At 40.7% G+C, this 19,552-nt stretch overlaps 1 protein-coding gene across 3 annotated transcripts; it reads right to left on the reverse strand.

Moving 5' to 3' along the window:
- Positions 1-2,655: 2,655 nt before the first annotated feature.
- On the reverse strand, positions 2,656-11,371 carry sts (steroid sulfatase). Of its 3 annotated transcripts, none has more exons than XM_022760535.1 (10): positions 11,315-11,371; positions 10,200-10,372; positions 9,436-9,557; positions 9,003-9,125; positions 8,044-8,455; positions 7,825-7,961; positions 5,897-6,034; positions 4,622-4,781; positions 4,297-4,418; positions 2,656-3,782 (listed from the first exon to the last, which is right to left on the reverse strand). In XM_022760535.1, exons 2-10 carry the CDS (start codon positions 10,352-10,354, stop codon positions 3,412-3,414), a joined length of 1,740 nt encoding a protein of 579 aa, XP_022616256.1. In that variant the 5' UTR covers positions 10,355-10,372; positions 11,315-11,371; the 3' UTR covers positions 2,656-3,411. The 3 variants fall into 3 exon arrangements, with proteins under 3 accessions (XP_022616256.1, XP_022616264.1, XP_022616272.1); XM_022760543.1 differs by lacking the exon at positions 11,315-11,371 and adding an exon at positions 11,188-11,202; XM_022760551.1 differs by lacking the exon at positions 11,315-11,371 and adding an exon at positions 10,763-10,824.
- Positions 11,372-19,552: the final 8,181 nt, after the last annotated feature.

Consider the following 19,552-nt stretch of genomic DNA (forward strand, 5'->3'; position numbering starts at 1 on the left):
ATGTGTATGGCTCTGTTCAAGTCAATCCATAGCATTTCTATTGGGTTGAGGTCTGGTCTCTGACTTGGCCACTCCAAAAGGCGGATTTTGTTTTTCTGGAACCATTCTGTTGTGGACTTGCTCCGGTGTTTTGGTGTCGTTGTCCTGTTGCATCACCCACTTTCTGCCGTAGATACCCTGCTTGTTCAATGTTTTACGTATTGTAGACTCATGAACAGAGATGTTAGCCAGTTCCAATGATGCCTTCAAATCCTTGGCTGTCATTCAGGGTTGTTTCTTTACCTCACTGATGAGTCTTCGTTGTGCTCTTGGTGTCATTTTGACTGGGCGTCCACTTCTTGGTAGAGTAGCAACAGTCCCAAAGTGTCTCCATTTATAGATTGTTTGCCTAACTGTAGACTGGTGAATTTCTAAAGTCTTTGAAATCACTTTGTAACCCTTGCCAGCTTTATTTAAATCAACAATTCTTTATCGTAGATCCTCTGAAAGCTCTTTTTGGCGAGGCATGGCTCACATAAACGTGTTCTTCTTTTGCAAAACCATCTCCAAAAGTTTGAGGGGTTTTTATCACTCAAAGTAGCTTTAGTCCACACCCCCAGACTCATTGTCTTAACGAGACTCCAGGTATGCTAAAACCTGACACCAATTAGCTTTTTTGAAGTCATTAATTCGAGGGGTTCGCATACTTTTTCCACAAGCACCATGAGGATTTTTTGGTTATTCTCAATAAAGACATGAAAGATCAATTTTTTTTTTTTTGCGGTATTATTTAAGACACATTATATTTGTCAATACCCTTGACTTAGATGAATATCAGATCACATTTTATGACAAATTTACTCAGAAAACCATGAAATTCCAAAAGGTTCACATACTTTTTCTTGCTACTGTATATGTATAGGTCACCTGGGACATTCAGTATTTGAGTGGTTAATATTTCTTTCACGTTTTTTTCTTTGATAAAATTTTAAAAGTTGCTAGTTGATATCTGTTCTTTATCCATTTTCTCCCATAATTAAACTGTTTCTAATTGTCACATATTAAGCCCCGCCCCCCTCCATCAGATATTATTTATTGATTTAATCACGTTTTACCGACTATTTACTGAAGCATCAAAGTTAATTTTTCAAACATGAACTCAAGGACTCCTTACTCGCTCTTTCATGTACTTTCAGTTATATGGTCTTCTTCATGTGAGAATTTGATGCTCACCTCTGAAGCCAGCACAGATAATATGTGTGGATGGAGATTTCACCCACTGATGAAGACCACATGGCGCAGTTAAAAGCTCATAAGAGGACCTTGAGTTCATATTGTTTTGTTGCCTGTCAAGACATTGAATGTTTAAAACTTGACTTCCAATTATAAAATAAAATATTTCTATCTAGTCATTGATGATGTTGAGGAACACAAACATCTCAAACAGCTTTAAACCTTTTAAACACACACACACACACACACACACACACACACAGATGTGTCTGGTCTTATGTGAGCCCACCTGCTGGTTCTCCTAATGAGGCTCAATTAAGGCTTCCCTTAAATTACACTTCCCACCCAGGGGGGGCAGATTCCCCTCATCTTGTTGGAAAACTGCCTCCCAGTAAAGAAACACTAAAAGGGGCCCCGCTGTCTGATGGGGGCCAACTACAGGAGCCCGTTTGTTAGTGTAATTATACAGCTGCTGACTTCACTGTGCAGCACCTGCAACGTGTTACCACTCTGATAAGCATGTGTCAGCTGAGTCGTTGCATGTAAAACACTGTACTGAGTCACACGAGCTCATCTCCTGTGCCCCCCCCCCATCGTGGGGAATGCAATTGAAACTACATCTCTACAGTCGATGCTGCTGCTGCTGCAGGTAGAGAGCTGAAGCTAATAAACAACAAACACAACCCTCTGTTTCCTGAGGGCCCGGCCAGGAAATGATGTTTACTCGGAAACAGGAACTCTATAACCTACTAGCTACTTAATGATTATTTTCTGCAGTGTATTATGTATGAATGTATACACCGTGTGAAGGGGTGTTTGCTCTACACCGGTCTCACTCGCTGGTTATTTACATATCACCGAATCATAAATCATAATCAAAGCAGGTTGGATCAGCTGGAGCTGGAACAGCCTGATATGAAGGAATTACAATAATCCAGCCCGGAAGTTAGAAAGCAGGGACTACTTTTTCTCAGTCTAAACGCTTACTCTCTACTGTGCAAAAAAAACCCAGTAAGTAAATGAATAAACCACAGTTTTCTGAAGGGGTGCTTTAATTTTTATTGAAGCTGCATTAATTGATTCTTTTTGGCTACTTTTGGGGCAGCAGATTATTCTGGAAATGCACACTGTTTCCTGTATCTGTCTTTAGCTGCTAAATGCTACCCACATTTTCTCTGCATGAATTTTTTTTAAAAGGTCCATATAGTCTAAAGGTAGATGTCCATGTGTAGTTTGTAGATAAAGCAGGTCTAGGTTCTATATTAATACTGTGAATGTATCAATGCGTTCAGTCCACAGAGAAATGGAAACAGCCTGTATTCAGAAACTGAGCCTTAAAACAAGCCATCAGGACCTGAATTTAGTGATGTCACAACAAAGCAGTCACTGCCCAAAGCCCCGCCCATCTGGACCCACCATCCAACCTCACAGGATTTGGTTTCTCTGAGTTTTTTTTACCTGAAATATGCTATATTTTTTTATTACATCACTCATAAACAGTCAGCCAATCAGAAGCGAGGCTAAGAGCTTGCGCTCTTCTTATTGGCTGCCTGTTTTCTGCTTGAGATAGCGGATGTAAGACTACATTGAGATGCTTTTTGGTTCTTAAAACCACAAATATATTTTGTTATGGATCAACTTCAAATAAAACATGGAAGAAGAGAATATGGAGTTTTAAGACATGTGGAGTATTTGTCTGTCTAGCCAATAGGAACATTTTCCTTTTCAGAATAAAAGCATAAACTGGAACATAGCGACTGATTAGTGACTATGAGGATGAGTGACTGCTCCAACTTGAACCAGCGTCTTTATTAATCACACACAAGTAAAAAATGAAACTGTGATGGCTCAGACGTGACTGCAGGCCTCACCACTAACATCACCAGTCTTTGTGTTTACAAGCCTGTGTTTATCTGACTGTTCATGCTCTTTTGTTACTTCCACAGATCATCTACATAACTAAGTGATATACTGTAAAACTACTGTAAATTAAACTTCTGTTTAAACTGAGTCAGAATGCTGTGAGGCCTGACAAATATATTTATTTCATAAAATATTAAAGGTGCTGTTTGAACACTGTTTGTAAAGCTTGTACGCTGCAGTACCACCACCAGCTGTTGATGTGCACTTCCACTTCAAGCAGCTTCATCCTCACTGTCACATTTCCTGCCAAGTCTCTGGTGTGTGACTGGTCCCAGACTACTGGTCCTGCTGGTCCTGCTGGTCCTGTGGACACTGACACAGCTGTCCCAGCGTGGAGCAGCAGGGCTGCAGCCACGGCTTCCAGAGCAGTTTCCCGGCAGACATCTGGCTCTCCACAGGCTCCACCGACCTCCGGTGCCTCTCCACAGCCTCCTCCATCACAGCCAGGATGGAGTGGAAGGCCGGCTCGGTGTCGGGGGTCAGCGGCGTGCTCTCTGACGGATCCCTCGAGAGATCAAAGAGCAGCGGAGGATCGTGGTGGGTCACGTACTCCGGCGTGCAGAAGCAGATGTGCGTGTGGAAACAGGCCGTCTCGTTCTCTGGGTGGAAGTTGGGTGTGAAGTAAAAGGCTTTCCACACCGAGCTACCTGAGGAGATTCAAATTAAACATTTCGCCAGATGTCTCCTGACTTTAAATTCTGAAATGATGACCAGGATTCAAACTATGTCTGAGCCTCAAATAACAGCAAAGAGAGACAGCAGAAGAGCACATCTGTAAACACCTGTCTGCCTGAAAGCGAGCTCTTTTTTGGTTCGACTTACATGTTATTTTGTTGTTCTTGTTCTATTTCCCACCATATGTGATATTTTTCATAACACTGAGAAAATACTTAAATAAAAAATTAAATACAATAATATAATTATGTATTATTATAAAAAAAAACTGAAATATAAAATACAATAGAATATAGATCAGCATCGACATGACATCACTTCGTTCCCCGGGGGTTTGATCTATTTTGGTCAATTTACTGTAAAATACATTTAAAATTTACTGTTTGTAGTTACTCTGATTGACTTTGATTTATTTTTTCACAGTGAAGTTCATACACAACATGTCAACATAACTCTGCGTCTGATTGGCTGACAGTCTGGACTCACTGTTGTGGGGGTGCCATCGGACAGCGTTCAGGTAGGCGTTGCAGTAATGGAAGAGAAACTCGTGCTTCGACCTGTCGACTCTCCTCTGAAGCAGATCCATGAGGTCGTGTCCGTCGATGTCCCTGTGGACCAGAGGACAGCGGTGGATCAGGACTGTGGCTGAGGAAACCCTCTGATCAAAGCCTCTGGATTACCTTAACACCCCTCTTCATTAGTAAACACTGCTCAGATCCTGAGCCCAGTGATTCATTCAGACCGTGACCCAGATTTCAGGCTGCACTTGTTTTGACAATGTGGAGGGGGGGGGGCTGCCTCGCTGTCTCACCTGTCCTCTGGGACAGACGCTCCACTCAGGTGCACCACTGTAGGAAAAAGGTCCATGTTGCTGGTGGGCTCATCCACCTGTCCACCAACAGGGATTGTTCCCGGCCAGCTGAGGATTCCCGGGACCCGGATCCCTCCCTCCCAATTTGTGGATTTCCCTGCTGCTCAGAAGAAAAGAAAAGAACAGGAAGTGAAAGCAGCCCTCACTCTATGTGACTGATCTGGAGTCAGTGCTGGACTGGTAACTACAAACCAGCCACGTGCAGAGATCAAAGAGTAGCTGCCTTCCACTGTTCTTTGAATCAGGTCTTCAGGGTCCAGACAGACAGATTACATCAAATCCAGGTTCTCACTGTGGACCTCTTCAATCATTGACAAGAGTCTGCTGCAGATTCTCAAACTGGATATAGTTTATAGTTTATTTAAAGGGCCCGTACATAATTTTCTATGGGTCTCTCAATCAAAACAATAATAAAAGACGACGAATGGTGATGTCAGGAAGTAGTGTGGGATCATGGGAGTTGTTGTCTTCCCATGATTGCTGTCACCAACAGAAAACTGTCTTGTCATTAGATACCTAAGGAGTAAATGAGTAAATCTCATCAGTGAGCAAATCAGCAAGCAGCATGCTTGAACCAAGACCTAATAATGCTGGTGATTGGCTGTTTGTTTATTTATTCTTTTTTATTGGTTTAATATAAGATATAAACCAAAAACCATCTCAACGTAGTTTTACATCTCACTCTCTCAGGCTTCTCTCTGGAGCTCTAGTAACAACAGGTCAGTGAGCCAATCAGAAGAGAGGAGGCTCTGAGCCTCTCTTCTGATTGGCTGATTGATTTCTGAGCGATCCAATAAAAAATATAGCAGATTTCAGAGAAACCAAATTCTGCAAGGTTGGATGCTGGGTCCATGCTGGGGGCATTTCTCTGTGGACTAAGGGCTTTGATACTTTCACAGTATTAATATAGAACCTAGACCTGCTGTATAATCAAACAACACATGGACATCTACCTTTAGACTATATGGGACCTTTAAAATCGCAGATTTCTCTGGTTTGAGAATGGATGAAAACATTTGGGATAATGTAAGAACACAACTAAACTACAAATAGAACATAGGTCTAGTTGTTTTTAGACATTTTAATGTGTAAAAATCACAGATTATAACTTTAAAGGTTCAGCCTCCTCCCTTATTACCTTAAACTGGGCTTTATAATCAACAATAAAGGGTTAAAACCTTGCCGTGAAAGTTCCAAAAGTTTCTCGTACTGTACCTTTATATATGCCATTCCACCCTCTGTGGACCTCACCACTGGCAGAGATTTCCTCCAGGTGAGCCCCCTGGTCTGAAGACAGGTAAACCAGAGTGTTTCCTCTCAGACCCAGTCTGTCCAGAGTCTGGATGATCTGACCTGAGAACAGACACAATGTACAAAACAGTCTGTACATGTCCGGGCAACACCTCCCAGACTTCTCCTGAGACTGTTGAAGTAACAATAGCATATAATGCTGCAATAGCAGACTCAGAACAGTGAAAACAGCTTGACAAGCTCACTTTGGCTATCGTTAGTCACCCGTCAAAGATCCCAAGATTATCCTCAAGGTGCAAACATCCAAAAAATGCTTGTCCCCTCTCTGCCTGACAAACTCCAACAAGCTAGCAAGTCAAGCCTGCTTCTGGACATAGTTCATACTTTGCAGGACCCGTGTTAGTTCCATGTGAACACCGTTTTTGTTGTTTCATCAAGGCTTTCGTCGTATGGAAGTAAACAAAAGCACACTTTGGTTATAGCTAGCTAGCTGTGAAAGATCCAGGATTATACTCTCAAAAATGCTGCTCCAATGACAAGCTCCAGCTATTGTCAATGGGAAACGACCATGCACAAAAATGACAGAAACTACAGATGCAACTGCTGCTAGTCAAGCTAGATTCATAGACAATATACCCTGCTGCCACCGCAAGGGGGCAGGACGTTCCATAAAGAAGGGAAGATCTATGATGAAAGCCTCAACAAAACAACAGAAACCTGCAAAACAACGAGCTAAAAGGTGGCTGGAAGCTAACATGCATCCTACACTACCCACATGCAAGTGCTGTTGGCTGTGGTCAGACAGTGCAGGAAACTTGAACTTCAGGTCAAGTGGTCAGTGAAATTTTATCAGACATGTTTCTTTTTAAGTATTCTTGCTGTTCTTGATGATGTCTCCAGATTCAAAGCTCCTTGACCAAAAAAAAAAAAAAAAAGACAGAGCCACAAAGAAAGAGGAGTAACACTCCTTTTCCATTCAGCAAGCAAAACACAAAGCAATTACTGCCTTCCTCCTTTGTGCTGACACAATACTCCTCAAGCAAAAATAATTGGGGTAATTACACGTTCATTAGGAAAACAGCCCCCCATATTCGCTCCATTGTGGGGTGTTGTCGAGTGGAGGCCGTCCTTGAGACTGAACAGCAATTAGAGCAGAGAGAAAAGTGGCCGACTTCAACAAAACCTTCTAATAATGAAGGAGTGGCTGAAGTGAACCTAGAGCAGATAAGAAAAAGGTACAGAATTTGTGAATTAAACACACTCAGGGGGATTGTCCTGATATTTAAATGGTTACTGCTCAATGGAAAATGATGATGATGTGTTTCTTCTAAAACACCATGTTGGAGTTGGACTTTTTTAGTATCAGATATGACTGCGATAACTGAACAATCAGGTAGAAAATATAAAGCTATTGACAGAATATGTAGCCCAGCTAGCAAAAATGCTACCAAAAAGTAGTCAACCAATGCTGACTTTTGCCTGCAGTCCCCTCAACCCTGCAGCTACTCACCTGGTCACCAATGTCGCTGATATTTGGTTGAAAATTCAATGTCAGGACGATGTCTATAACGCCAAAGTCAGTTTGTTGTAGAAAACTTACCAAAATTTCTCTCTGGAAAAACAGATTTTCTGTGACCATCAAAACCTGAACTCTAAATAAGACCAGAACTGTCTGCATAGACAGATGTAACTCAAGGGTAATTTGTGTGAACTGACTCTTTAAATGCAGCACAAACACTGCATGAACAACATTATGTGTTTGTTTGATAAAAACTGCAGTGGAACCAAAGGGCTGTAGGTTTTGGTCTTTTCATGACATCTACCGACAATCACAAAAATCCAGAAGAATGCAATACCAGTTCTTCAAAATAAAGTAGACTCTGCAGACCTACCCACACTCCAGTCCACCTCGTGGACGGTGTCTCCGTAGATGCCGTGACGGCTTGTTCCTCTGAATGCTGCTGACACAAACATGGCTGTGTGCACTTGGAGGAAAGCAAAGAAGAGCAGGAACGGCCTCGCTGAGTTCCTGCAGAACAAGGAAGTACAATTTAAATACCAATATTACATACAGTGCAGTAAGTTCTCTGATCAGAATCTCTGATGTGTACCTCTCTATGAAGCTCACTGCCTCATCAGTCATCCTCTGCGTCAGATTTTCAGATGTGAACGGCTGCTCCACAATTTTGTGTTCCCTCATGAGGACACAGTTGAAGTATGGGATGACCATGATGAACCCTGCTATCAGACCTGAGACCAGGAGCAGCAGAGACAGCAGGCCCAGGATCAGCCCCCTCCGGATGGTGATGACGCCACTGTAGTGGAGTAAAGCTGCAGTCACCAGGGCCACAGCGAGGGTGCTGTACGGTAAATACTTGTGGATCTGGAACACGGTGCCGTGTCCGGGCTGGCAGTCCCGCAGGTTGGTCAGGGGGATCCCAAAGAAATGGTTGAAGCCGTGGACGCTGGGGTGGTGGCAGTGATCGTTGCTGCGCTCACAGTTTAGTCCGAGGTGCCATTTTCCTGGGACCAAGGAGACATTTACAAAGAAAGTAAATGAAATCAAAGTAGTCAGACCTGCACGACTACTGGTTTCAACCTTGCTGGTGGTGGAGCCTGATATGAGGTTTGATCCAAATTCATTAGGATTCATCCTTTAGGAATAAGCTCCTACAGACGTCTACTATAATGGACACTGAGCACAGGCGTCCACTGTGATGGACATTGAGCACAGACAGGACAGAAAGTGAAAGACCGTCACTGATTCAGCTCTAGCGTTTATGTTGACAGGACATTGGCCTCACATCTGCAGACAGATGTTAGCTGGTGTTCAGTCCCCGGCATGGACAGACTGAACACAGTAGAATCCAAACACTGTTCATCTAATGTCCACAGCCTCACATCTTGTAGCCAAACACAAACTGAGTGACGGGTGGCGCTAAAGAAAAAGTCAAGTTTATACACTTAATGTATTAATGCAAAATCGGAAACCACCACCTTAAAGCTGTCGTCAGAAGTAAGCACCACACCAAACACCTATCCACTGTGAGAGGATAGACTGGCAGCGTACCTACAAGAGCTGTCTCGTAGCCTTCCTGTTTGGCAATCTTAGCCAAGGTAATCTCTCGGCTGGGAAGACCTCCGGAGGCTGCGTTAAATATGAAGACACCGGGTCTGCTGTGACCTGCGACACCTGTTGAAGGGAAATCAGTTTAACATTTCAGAGCCGTCACATTTTAAATGAAAGTCAAACACCAGTGCGGAAGACTGGATCTGTAACTATCAGTCTGGATTCAGTGTTTGTGGGCCGACCTCAGTTTTGTGTTGAATAATTCAGTCATTAGATAAATGTGTTTCCTGCAGGAAGACGAGAGAAGATCTGTTTAACGGCGACAGTGTTGAACAGCTCTGTTGTCTGTGGACGTTGCCTGCAGAGCAACATTAAGCACCGTGTCAGTCAGTAAAGGTTTTTTTTTTTTTTGCATTTGCCTCTTTGAACTGGCCTGATCGGATCGGGTATCGTCCAGTGAGGAATGCCGCCCTGCTGGGGGTGCAGAGGCTCGCTGCAGCAATGTGGTGGGTGAGCTTCACCCCTTCGTCTGCTAGCTGGTCGATGTTGGGGGTCCTGAAAAATCAGAGTTCAACATCACTCAACGTTCAGAGAGACGAACGTAGGACCAAGTCATTTTACATGAAATAAAAGATGTCAAAAGGTTTTCACACTTGAGTTTTCCATACACATTTTGTTTGGTACAAAAACTGTAAATAAAGATGGATGAAATGACAAATCCCCAGAGGAAGCCAGAAATCAAGGTGGCTCCTGTCATTTTAGACAGGTAATTTTTCTGATAAGTTTTTTAATAAGCTATTAAAAAGTTGTTTTTTTTTTCAGTTCTGCACAGTCTGCTCTGCTGCTGAGTGCTTTGCTCACTGTACATTGTAACTTGGAATGTGACACATATATGGCTATATATCGTATACGGCGATATATCGTGTATGGCAATATATCATTGTATGGCGATATATCGTATATGCCGATTTATCGTATATGACGATATATCGTTGTATGGCCATATATCGTATATTGCGAAAAAGCATATGTGGCAATATATCGTATAAGGCCATATTGGGGCTGGACTGTATAGCAATATTACATTTAGGAAATTGCCCAAGCCTGGTCACAAGCAGGATTCTGGTGGTTTGTGTCTGAGATCTTGTGGTAATGTTTACAGGTACACGGACGTGAAAAACAGGAAACTGTGTTTACCTCAGTGTTTTATTGCCATAGCAACCCAGGTCTCCAATTCCCAGGTCGTCCACCATCATCAGGACAAAGTTGGGCTTCCTCTTTTCCTGAAGAGACACAGTGCTCAGCCCCAAGAGCAGCAGCAGCAGCAGAAGCAGAGAGGAAGTGGACTTCATGCTGTCGGAGCAGAGACGCTGAAGGAGGAATCAAAACAAATTAGCACCTCTGTGATGACAGCACTTTGCTCTAATTAACCTGTTCTACATTTGTATTCTAAGAATTTCAGATCTCTTTTACAGTTGTTTCTCACAATTTATTTGCTCATCTCCTTCTGGCATTAAAGACAGGAATTGATAAGATTTTATTGATACCAATGCAATTATTGATTCTGAATCAGTCCAATTCTTTATCGATTCCCTTAACAAATCCTGATCAATTGTCTGTGTGGAAAAAAAGTAGGTCTGCACAGAGTTTATTATCTGAGTCTGATGCAGGCATTGATAAAAGGATACAATAAGCCCTGAGGTGTACGATTCTGACGCTTTGGACTATCTGGAACATAAGGACACCAACTCTTTCATTACCAATTCCAGCAGAAAACTGTAGAAACTCTTCAGTTCAAGAGTGAGGAGGTCGTATTTTTGTTGTTCAAATTTATTTTCTTTTTACCCTCATGTCAACATGGTGGCCCCTGTTTTTATTCTCAGGTCTGTGGTTCTGAATAAAACAAAAAAAAGCAATCCTTCACACATTGTCTTCTATCTATTTTCATAAAACATCACCAAGATTTACTTTCATGAGTCAAAAGACTGATGTAAACTTTTAAACAGTGCTAACATGTTTTTATTTAAACTATTTTTATATTATTTAAAACAAAAATACACAGAAAACTGAGCAGTTTCCCTTAATAAGTTGGTGAACAAGGTGTTGAATGTTGTTGATACAATTTGCAACAGCACAGGTGCTCTGTGTTTCTCCATTAGTTTTTTCTAAACAGACTGTGACCGACCTGACGTCATTCACGTCGACTGTCAAATCGAATGCACCAATCGCTCCACTCTGTCCGCGGTTAATCGTCCGTGAGCTTCACCTGACCGCAGGTGAGCTGACGAACAGTGTCTGTGTTATAAACTCACCTTCACTTCCTCTATTCACAACCACAAATTCAAACTTCCTGGAGCAGTGAGCCGCCGTGAGTCACGATATGTCCGATTTGAGCTTCCTTTGTGGAGTTAGCTTGAAAGATACAGCAGCACTTCCTGTCGCGAGTTTCAAAATAAAGGTTGACGGACTCGTTGCAGAGATAAAAATAACTATGGGGAATAATATCAGGGATATTCTTTGATTACAGGAACCAAATATGGTATCCAATAGCATACAGTTGTACCCAATTATTACTGAACCCTCAAAGATTCTAATTAACATAAGCTGTGAGCTCAATGACTGTGTGAGGAGGGGAAAGTGCTCAAGGCTTCATGAGCAGGGGGTCACATTATGCAGTTTGTATTTTGTTGCAGGTACGGATAGTTACAGTTGCAGGTTTTCCTGTTTTTAGAAATGTTCTATGAATAACATACCTTATCATAAAACAAAAAAATTAATATGATCTATTATGATCTTGAATTTCCTCATTCCGTCATTATTACATCATTAATTATGATAAAATCCATGAGGCTGATTCTGCAGCATAGAATTATGAAAAGTGTACATGAGGATTCAAAGGAGATCCTTTTCCACAATATAAACAGATAGATTGTTAATTTGACTGAGCTTTGAGCACTGAGACCACCTCTCATCACCTGAGGTCACTGGTACACTAAACACCAACCAGTGTGTGTTCAGGCTCAATTCAACAACCTTCAACTGAGCAAAGAGACAGATGATCCTGTCAGCTTCTGTCCCTTCTATACATTTGTTTTAAAGTAGCATTAGATAGGATTTGTCTTTACCTTCTCATTATGAAGTGAATGTTGGTTGCAGAATGTAATGGCTGTAGATTAACGACACCAGTGGTGTTTAGATTGGTTCCCTATAAGCCTTGCTTTAACCATACAACTCTTACTCAGCTTGCCACTGGGTAAATAAAGGTTGGATTTACGACACTGTCATCTGCCACTGTGCAACCAAAATAGGAAGAGGATAACTTTTCTTTTTTTTTTGTTTTGCAAAGAGAGAGATGATTATGAAACTGATGCAGATTCTGAACTCCATCAGCGTTGGCCGGTGAGGGGAATAGCTCCGCAACGCTTTGCACGTCCTTCCCTGCAGCCAAAGTGAAAATCAACATGAAGGGCAGCAATCAAGCAGTAGCGCCGGAGGGGCCGGTCTAATTAGTCTGATTCAGACTGTCTCCTGGTGATATTTGTGCAATCAACAAACCCGCAGATACAAAAACTTAATTAAAGTGCAAATAAGCACGATCAGAGGAAAACAAACTATTGTGATGATTTACTTTATTTCTGGAGTCAAAGAAGATATTTTCAGTCGTCGTTCTTTGCGTCTGGCGGCTAAAGTTTCTTTGTAAGTACAGAAATTTTGAAGTGGTCTTCCCTGCATCGACTGGCACAACCTAGAGGGCCGGGAGTTTTTGATCAAGTTGTTTTTATTTATATAGTGTTTGTCTTTTGTTGTTGTGTGCTGCAGATTCCCGCACGAGTGCAACTCTTTCACGCTGTCACATCGGCAGGCTGCTGCCCTATCTTCCTGGCTGTTCAGAGCAGGGTAAAGTGCAAGCTCTCCTTCCGAACTGCTGCAGGCTGAGATGCCTTTCATGGCTCTGACTATGAGTGTGTGTGGTGTGTGTGTCTGTGTGTGTGTGTGTGTGTGTGTGTGAGAAAGAAAGCGAGAGAGAGAGATGAGAGAGAGAGAGAGTGAATGAGCTCTCAGTTCGAGTAGCGAAAGCAAGCAGCAACACAGCGTGGCCTCGGCTATCAACACTGAAAATTGAGATGCGCCTTATGAAATATACATCGGGTTTAAGTGAACGGGGCGTACGACTCGTACTATCGTCCCTGGCTCTAAGGCTGTCTCAAAATTACAGTCGGGTTTTATTAAGTGTGTTGATGAGATGCGTGTGGTGGGAAATCAAAAGCCTCAGCCATCTGCTCTGGTTCATGACGCCACTGAAAAAACCCCCCCTCGACACAATCAATGCATCATGTGGTGCAGAGGTTTGCTTGGTTTTGCAGTATGACCAAGGTCATGACCTTGATGGAGGTGATCAGGGAAGAAACTGCAAATCGTTTCACCTTTTTTTAGACTTGTGTCTGAAAATGGAGTTTTCTCATCCTGCTGTGATTGGCTATATAAAGAGTTTCTAAAGAACAGATGTGTGTGGAAAGGTTATCTCTGCACTGCTGCTATGTGGCATCAGCAGGGGTCACAAAGGTGCTTGAACCTTGAAAGAACTATTCATAAACATGGGGTTAATACTATACTTGGGTATTAGTTTGAGCTATATCATACACATATAGATAGATAGATAGATAGATAGATCGATAGATAGATAGATAGATAGAATAGATAGATAGATAGATATGATAGAATAGATAGATAGATAGATACTTTATTTATCCCCAAAGGGCATATATATGACTTGGTTAAAGAAGAACCTCCTGCCCAGCCTCAACAACTAAACTTGTTTTTAATTAAACTTCTGATTCAGGTTACTGGCTTCCGACCACGGTATCTGATCCTCTGCCGTTCCGGTCTTCAGGCCCACCCAGTGGATTGTTTGAATTTCCACACTAGCTGGATGGATGCCCGTGCCATATAACCTCAGCTTGCTGCCATAAAAACACAAGTTCTTCTTCCTGATGTTTCATGGGGTTTGGCAACACGTTTTTTAGTGCATTACACCACCTTGTGGTATGTGAACGTACTCTTTGCGCCAGAGGCACTAGCCATGCGGTGCTCGTTGTGCTTTGGGTTAACTTCTCACAATTAAGGCACAAATGCAGGTGAGTTTCATGTCTGTTGGTGGATTATCTGATAAAACTGGTTCACTGACCAAGTGCGCATGGTTATTCAGGGTAAGAAACCCCTCACATGTTGAAGGGAGCTTGTTGCTAGCTATGATATTATCGTGATAGGTCAGTATCTTTTCTTTGTTTCATCGTGTCTAATTGTGATGCATTTTATAAACATGCTATTCACTTACACGGAGTGGGCCACTTGATTGGTCCAATACCGCAATCACTGTGAGGAACTCAGCTCAGGGGCGCAGCTTTACACATAGACTTTGACTGTGGCAGATATAGTAACAAACTGTCAGACTTCACGATAGACATCTAATTCATCTGTTGCACAAAAGCAGTTTAGTTTTCTTACTATCTTGCCAACTGTGGTCGCAATGAATTCTAGGGGGGGTTAAATAAAAAGACGTTGTTTTTATTTTTTTAAAGTCACATTTCCTGTGACTGTCCTTCCACAATAAAGTCACTATGTTTCTGCATTGAATGCTTTTATGTACAGAAGCAGCATAGTAAATGAAGGGTTGGTAGTTATCAGTAACTGATATCCAGTTAAAGACTGAGGCTGATAATCTTAATAACATATACACTCCGTCAGTTCTTCTATATACTGAATTTATAACACATTCAATGGTTGTTGCTGACCATAAATATAAATTAAAACTAATTTAAGTGAAATCTTCAGGCAAACTTTAAATGCGTAGAATTAGGTGTAATAATACAGTATATCTTTAAAATGAAGACATCAGGACTCTGTCTGGCTGTTGATATGAGTTCTCTTGCCATGTGAACTGTTGTTTGCTGGAAAGGCCAACAGGACAGTTCCTTGTCAGTGGTTCAATGACAGCCTCAATGTCCATTGGTTCTCCTCTCATTGTGTAGGTGTAATACAAACACACACACATGTTCTGCTGTTTGAGAGCAGCTGCAGCTCTCAAATCTCTGCTTACTGACCTCCTGACTAAATGCCCCTTTGGGATTTGTTTTACAACACTGCTCCCTGCTGGTGACACTGCACATCACCCTAACCCCTGTTTGTTTTCCCCACAAACTCAACAGCAGCTACTGTGAGAAGTAAAGGGAGAGGAAGTGAAAAAAACAGAATAAAGTGAAAAATAAAAAAAATAATAATAAAATGAATCCGAGCAAACTGAAAACAATTAATGGGAAATTGGAATCGCCTTTTCAAAACAAAAGCACTGATTCCAAGTACACCCGACAAAAGAAAATTGCCAGCAACAAAGAGAATCAACAAAAAAAATCAGTGATTAAAAGATTGTAAGAATAATGTCTGGCAATCAGTTGTGTGATATTAATTTCTATTTACATTCTTTTAAAGACTTATATAAACAAAGTGGTGGGAAATTACACAAACTATTCGCGACAGAATTACAAATGATTTGGCAAAATTAATTATTGACAATAATTCCATTATAGTAAACCAAGGGAAATTAAAAAGATTAAATTACGGATACATTCTAATGTACCTTAATGACACAAAGCTAATTAAGAAAATTTAATTTCACATAATTTTTAATTGGGTTATACTTATTTTATTATTATATTCCTATGTAATTATATACTGGGATGTTGAAGAAAATTGATACAAGTGTTCAAAGAAATGTAACAATTTATATGTAAATTGAATATGGCCAATATAAAGTTCCTGAATAAATATTTATGTTTAATATATTTATTTACATTTCATATATATATATAATTTATAATATATATATGTATATTTATTTATTTTATCACCATACATGTGTTGTGTCAATAGTTGTATTATTTTTAAATAATCTACTATTACATAGATATACAAATAATAATTAAATGTTTTTTCCAATAAAAAAGATAGATGATAAATATCTAAATATTTCAAAAATCTAAATGTGAATACAGTTCTCAGTGTAATGTATTATAGTTGTCAACATTCATAATCAGATAAATGGACAGTGTACATTTTGTCATCAACCATGTGAGGCTGTTTCTCTGCTGTATGTAGAGACCAGCACCCCCACTCCCACTCTCACAATCAATTCCTTGAACTAGCTGATTGTCTGTCCCCTTATTCTGTCCTTTCAGATGTAGGTTCTGGGAAGTTTTTATTTCTTGTAAGGTGATGTTCCTGTTCAGTATTGAACGCACTATTAGAAGCTTGAGGGTATTTTTCCCACACTTTCCTGAAGATAACTCATTTGCTGGCGTGATGGGAGCCTTTAACCTACTTTAAATTGTGCTCGACTCGCCTTTTTTTTTTTTTTCCTTCATATCCTCTCCGGGTGATTTAGCAGAAAAAGTACCATGTCCAAAACTTGAGATTCACCTTTTTTCTTTTTCTGACTTTTCCCGGAAAGTTGAAACAAGAACAAACAGTAAACTCTAATCTGCAGCTGCATCAAGTCAAATGTGATGTTACTTCTTTAATAGGAAAATGTTATCTATGTTAATTGAGAGGCAAAAAGAGCTTTGTTTATTATGATAATGCACTGCAAATACATTGAATGTGCTTGACTCCTAAATGAAGTCCAGCATCATGGTGACTCCCTGCCACGCTTCACAAAGTGAATGATAGATTTTATCACCAGGTGCTTTTGTTCCAGGTTTTAAAGTCTCTCAGTCTCAAGCAGTAAGCTGCAGAGGTCCTGGTAAACTCACTTCTCAAAGAAGTTCAGCTCTGTACCCCTCAAACCTCCCACCATCCGCTTACTCTAGGTATGTGTATGTTGATAGAATTATTGAAACAGGAAACTCAAAAAAAAGTCAACAATTTGTACGTTCTGCTTCCAGTAAAAGCTGGAGTCAAGAGTATTATCTGAAGCCACAAAGCGAAACCTCACTGTTTACCTTCTAGATTTCTGTTGGTTGGATTGAGCTAGAGATCCAGGGGAATCAGTGGGAGCTCAGTGATCCACGAGGGACATGCTGCTGCTCCTCTGGCCTGACAAGTATTTGCCAGCATTTGGACGCCTGTTTAAGAATACCGACCAACCCCAGGGCTTCCCTAGGGTTGCTATCTGTTTTTGATGATATACAGAGAGCGGACGCAGTGAGAGGTCACCATCAAGTGAAAGGGTTGTGTCTCCATGGCAGGAGCTGCATGACCTTTCACAGCTGAGCGCTTTGCGCCTGAGTACATCCTGAAAACACGACTTTAACTCCAAACACACTTGACCTATCAGGTGCTTTCCAGTCTACAGTTAATCCTACAAGAACGGAAAAGTGTTTGTGTGGTGTCTGGAGTGCAGCCCTCATGCTCTACACCTCTTGGAGTGGGCATAGGAGGTAGTACTGCTATGTTAGGTATATGGGTCAGGAATTAAGTTGAGGGTACAACGCAACACTTTGAAGAGATGAGATTGTGCATGAGTGAAATGGGGGCACGGGCATGCAGGGACTGTGAAATGTTTAAAAAACACTTATAAGGTTTCTTAAGGTTGTATGGTTCATTTGCTGGTTTAAATTCCTTTTTCATTGAGTTTAAAAGGTGAGGCGTGTAAGTATGAATCGTTTTTGATTACTTAAAAATAAATATTTGAAAAAAACAATTGTATAATGATAGAAAAAGAATTCATAACATATAGATACAGACATTCATATATATATATAATATATATATATATATATATATATTTCATCTAACGGGTTATAAAAAGGTATTCAAAGTGTTTTAGTAATAAATGAATTAAAACACAACACCATGTGAGACTTAAAAACAATGGCTAAATATAAGTGCTTCAATGTAAAAATTTAAACATAAACGTTAGTAAAATAGAATAAAATTAGTGTGTATATATATTATAATATATATATATATATATATTATATAATATATGTATATGTATGTGTTATGGGAAATTAAAGAGTTTACTCAAAGTGTTGGGCACAGACATGGGGAGATAATAAGGAACATCCCAATCCTGTCATTTTTAGAAAGTAAACGTATAGGTAATTAGCAAGAAAACCGCAGTTAGCCTATTACTCTTGCTAAAAAAGTAATGCCACATGAGAGAAATAAACAACATTTACCGAAGCATTCTTCATCAATTTTAAATGTATTGGGAACCGAAAGCATAGTCCAAATGATCAAAGCACTCACCATAAAAATACACATATTATTCTAATTCAAAGTCTTTCTTTCCATCTCCATATCAGGCTCTTTTTTACCCAATTATATAGGTTAAATAAAACAATATATATATAGCCCATATCCATATAAGAAACAGAAATAAATCACATTTAAATATAGTTCTTAAAGCTTAAATCAAAGAGTTCAGTTAAATAGTTTTCTGGTAATAGTGAGTGTTGTAGTTGTGTATTAATGAGTGTGAATGGGTTAAATTCAGTTCAGTTTCTGTTGTGTTATCAGTTCAGTTCAGTTCAAGGTGTGTGTGTGGTGTGTGTGTGTGTGTGTGTGTGTGTGTGTGGTGTGAGGCCTGGATGGTTGTCCAAAGAGGAGTCATGGTTAAGGTTAGGCCCAAGATGGGAGTCAGGGTTAAAGGTTAGGATAAAGATTACTGCGAATGTTCCCGCTCAAAAAGGCTGCCATAAAAACTAGGTCATGAAAACAAAGCTCCTTGCGATGAGACCATGAGGCTCAAGGTTCAAGGTAAACTTTAATTATCCCAGTTGCACAGCCAGCGGTAAATACAATGATTGCAATGCACTGACCTACACTCAAGAGTTGCATAAGACTGGTCAAAAAACCAGTGGCAGCAGGACAATTAGTTTTTGAGTCAAGTGGATCTGTATCTGGACGTAATACTGTTTATATCTGCGACCACATGGGAGCAACTTATACTCACTGAACAGGCGAGGTGACGCCGGTCAGCCAGGACTGACTGGGCCTTTTTTATGCCTCTGGCTCAGTACATGCCGAGAGTTCTTCAAGATTAGACCCTGGAAATATTTACTGCATAATCTTACTATGACTTCCAACCTGTTTCTGATTTTTCAGAACAGGTGAAGAGTATAGGGTACATATAGGTTACAGACACACTTCCTGTTTCAACTTTCACATTCCATTCATTTGACCTCCAAATAAAAACTGTGGGTTTGCTCAAACCTGTCAGATAATCTCACTCTTTGGACTTTGATGACGGGATAACCACATTCCTGAGGGCAGTTCACTGGCATCACATTATTTACTACATCTTCTGTCACATGTTGTTGCATTCTGACTCCACCAACACGCCCTGTTGCCTGTAGTGCTGTTTTAATTGAAAGAGCTTCACAATAAATAGCTTTTATCAGCATGTGTCTGATGCTGTAATCTTCCTTCTCACGTCCTTCAGTGTTCAAGCAATCCAACCTGCAGGAGGCCTGTTCTTCAGCCTCTTGTTTTAGAGAGAAGGCTTGACATGAAGCCGTCTTTTGAAGAGGCCTTGGTAGAAGAAAAAGGCT

This window comes from Seriola dumerili, unplaced genomic scaffold, assembly GCF_002260705.1.
Source record: "Seriola dumerili isolate Sdu_G_001 unplaced genomic scaffold, Sdu_1.0 BDQW01000018.1, whole genome shotgun sequence".
Classification (NCBI taxonomy): domain Eukaryota; kingdom Metazoa; phylum Chordata; class Actinopteri; order Carangiformes; family Carangidae; genus Seriola; species Seriola dumerili.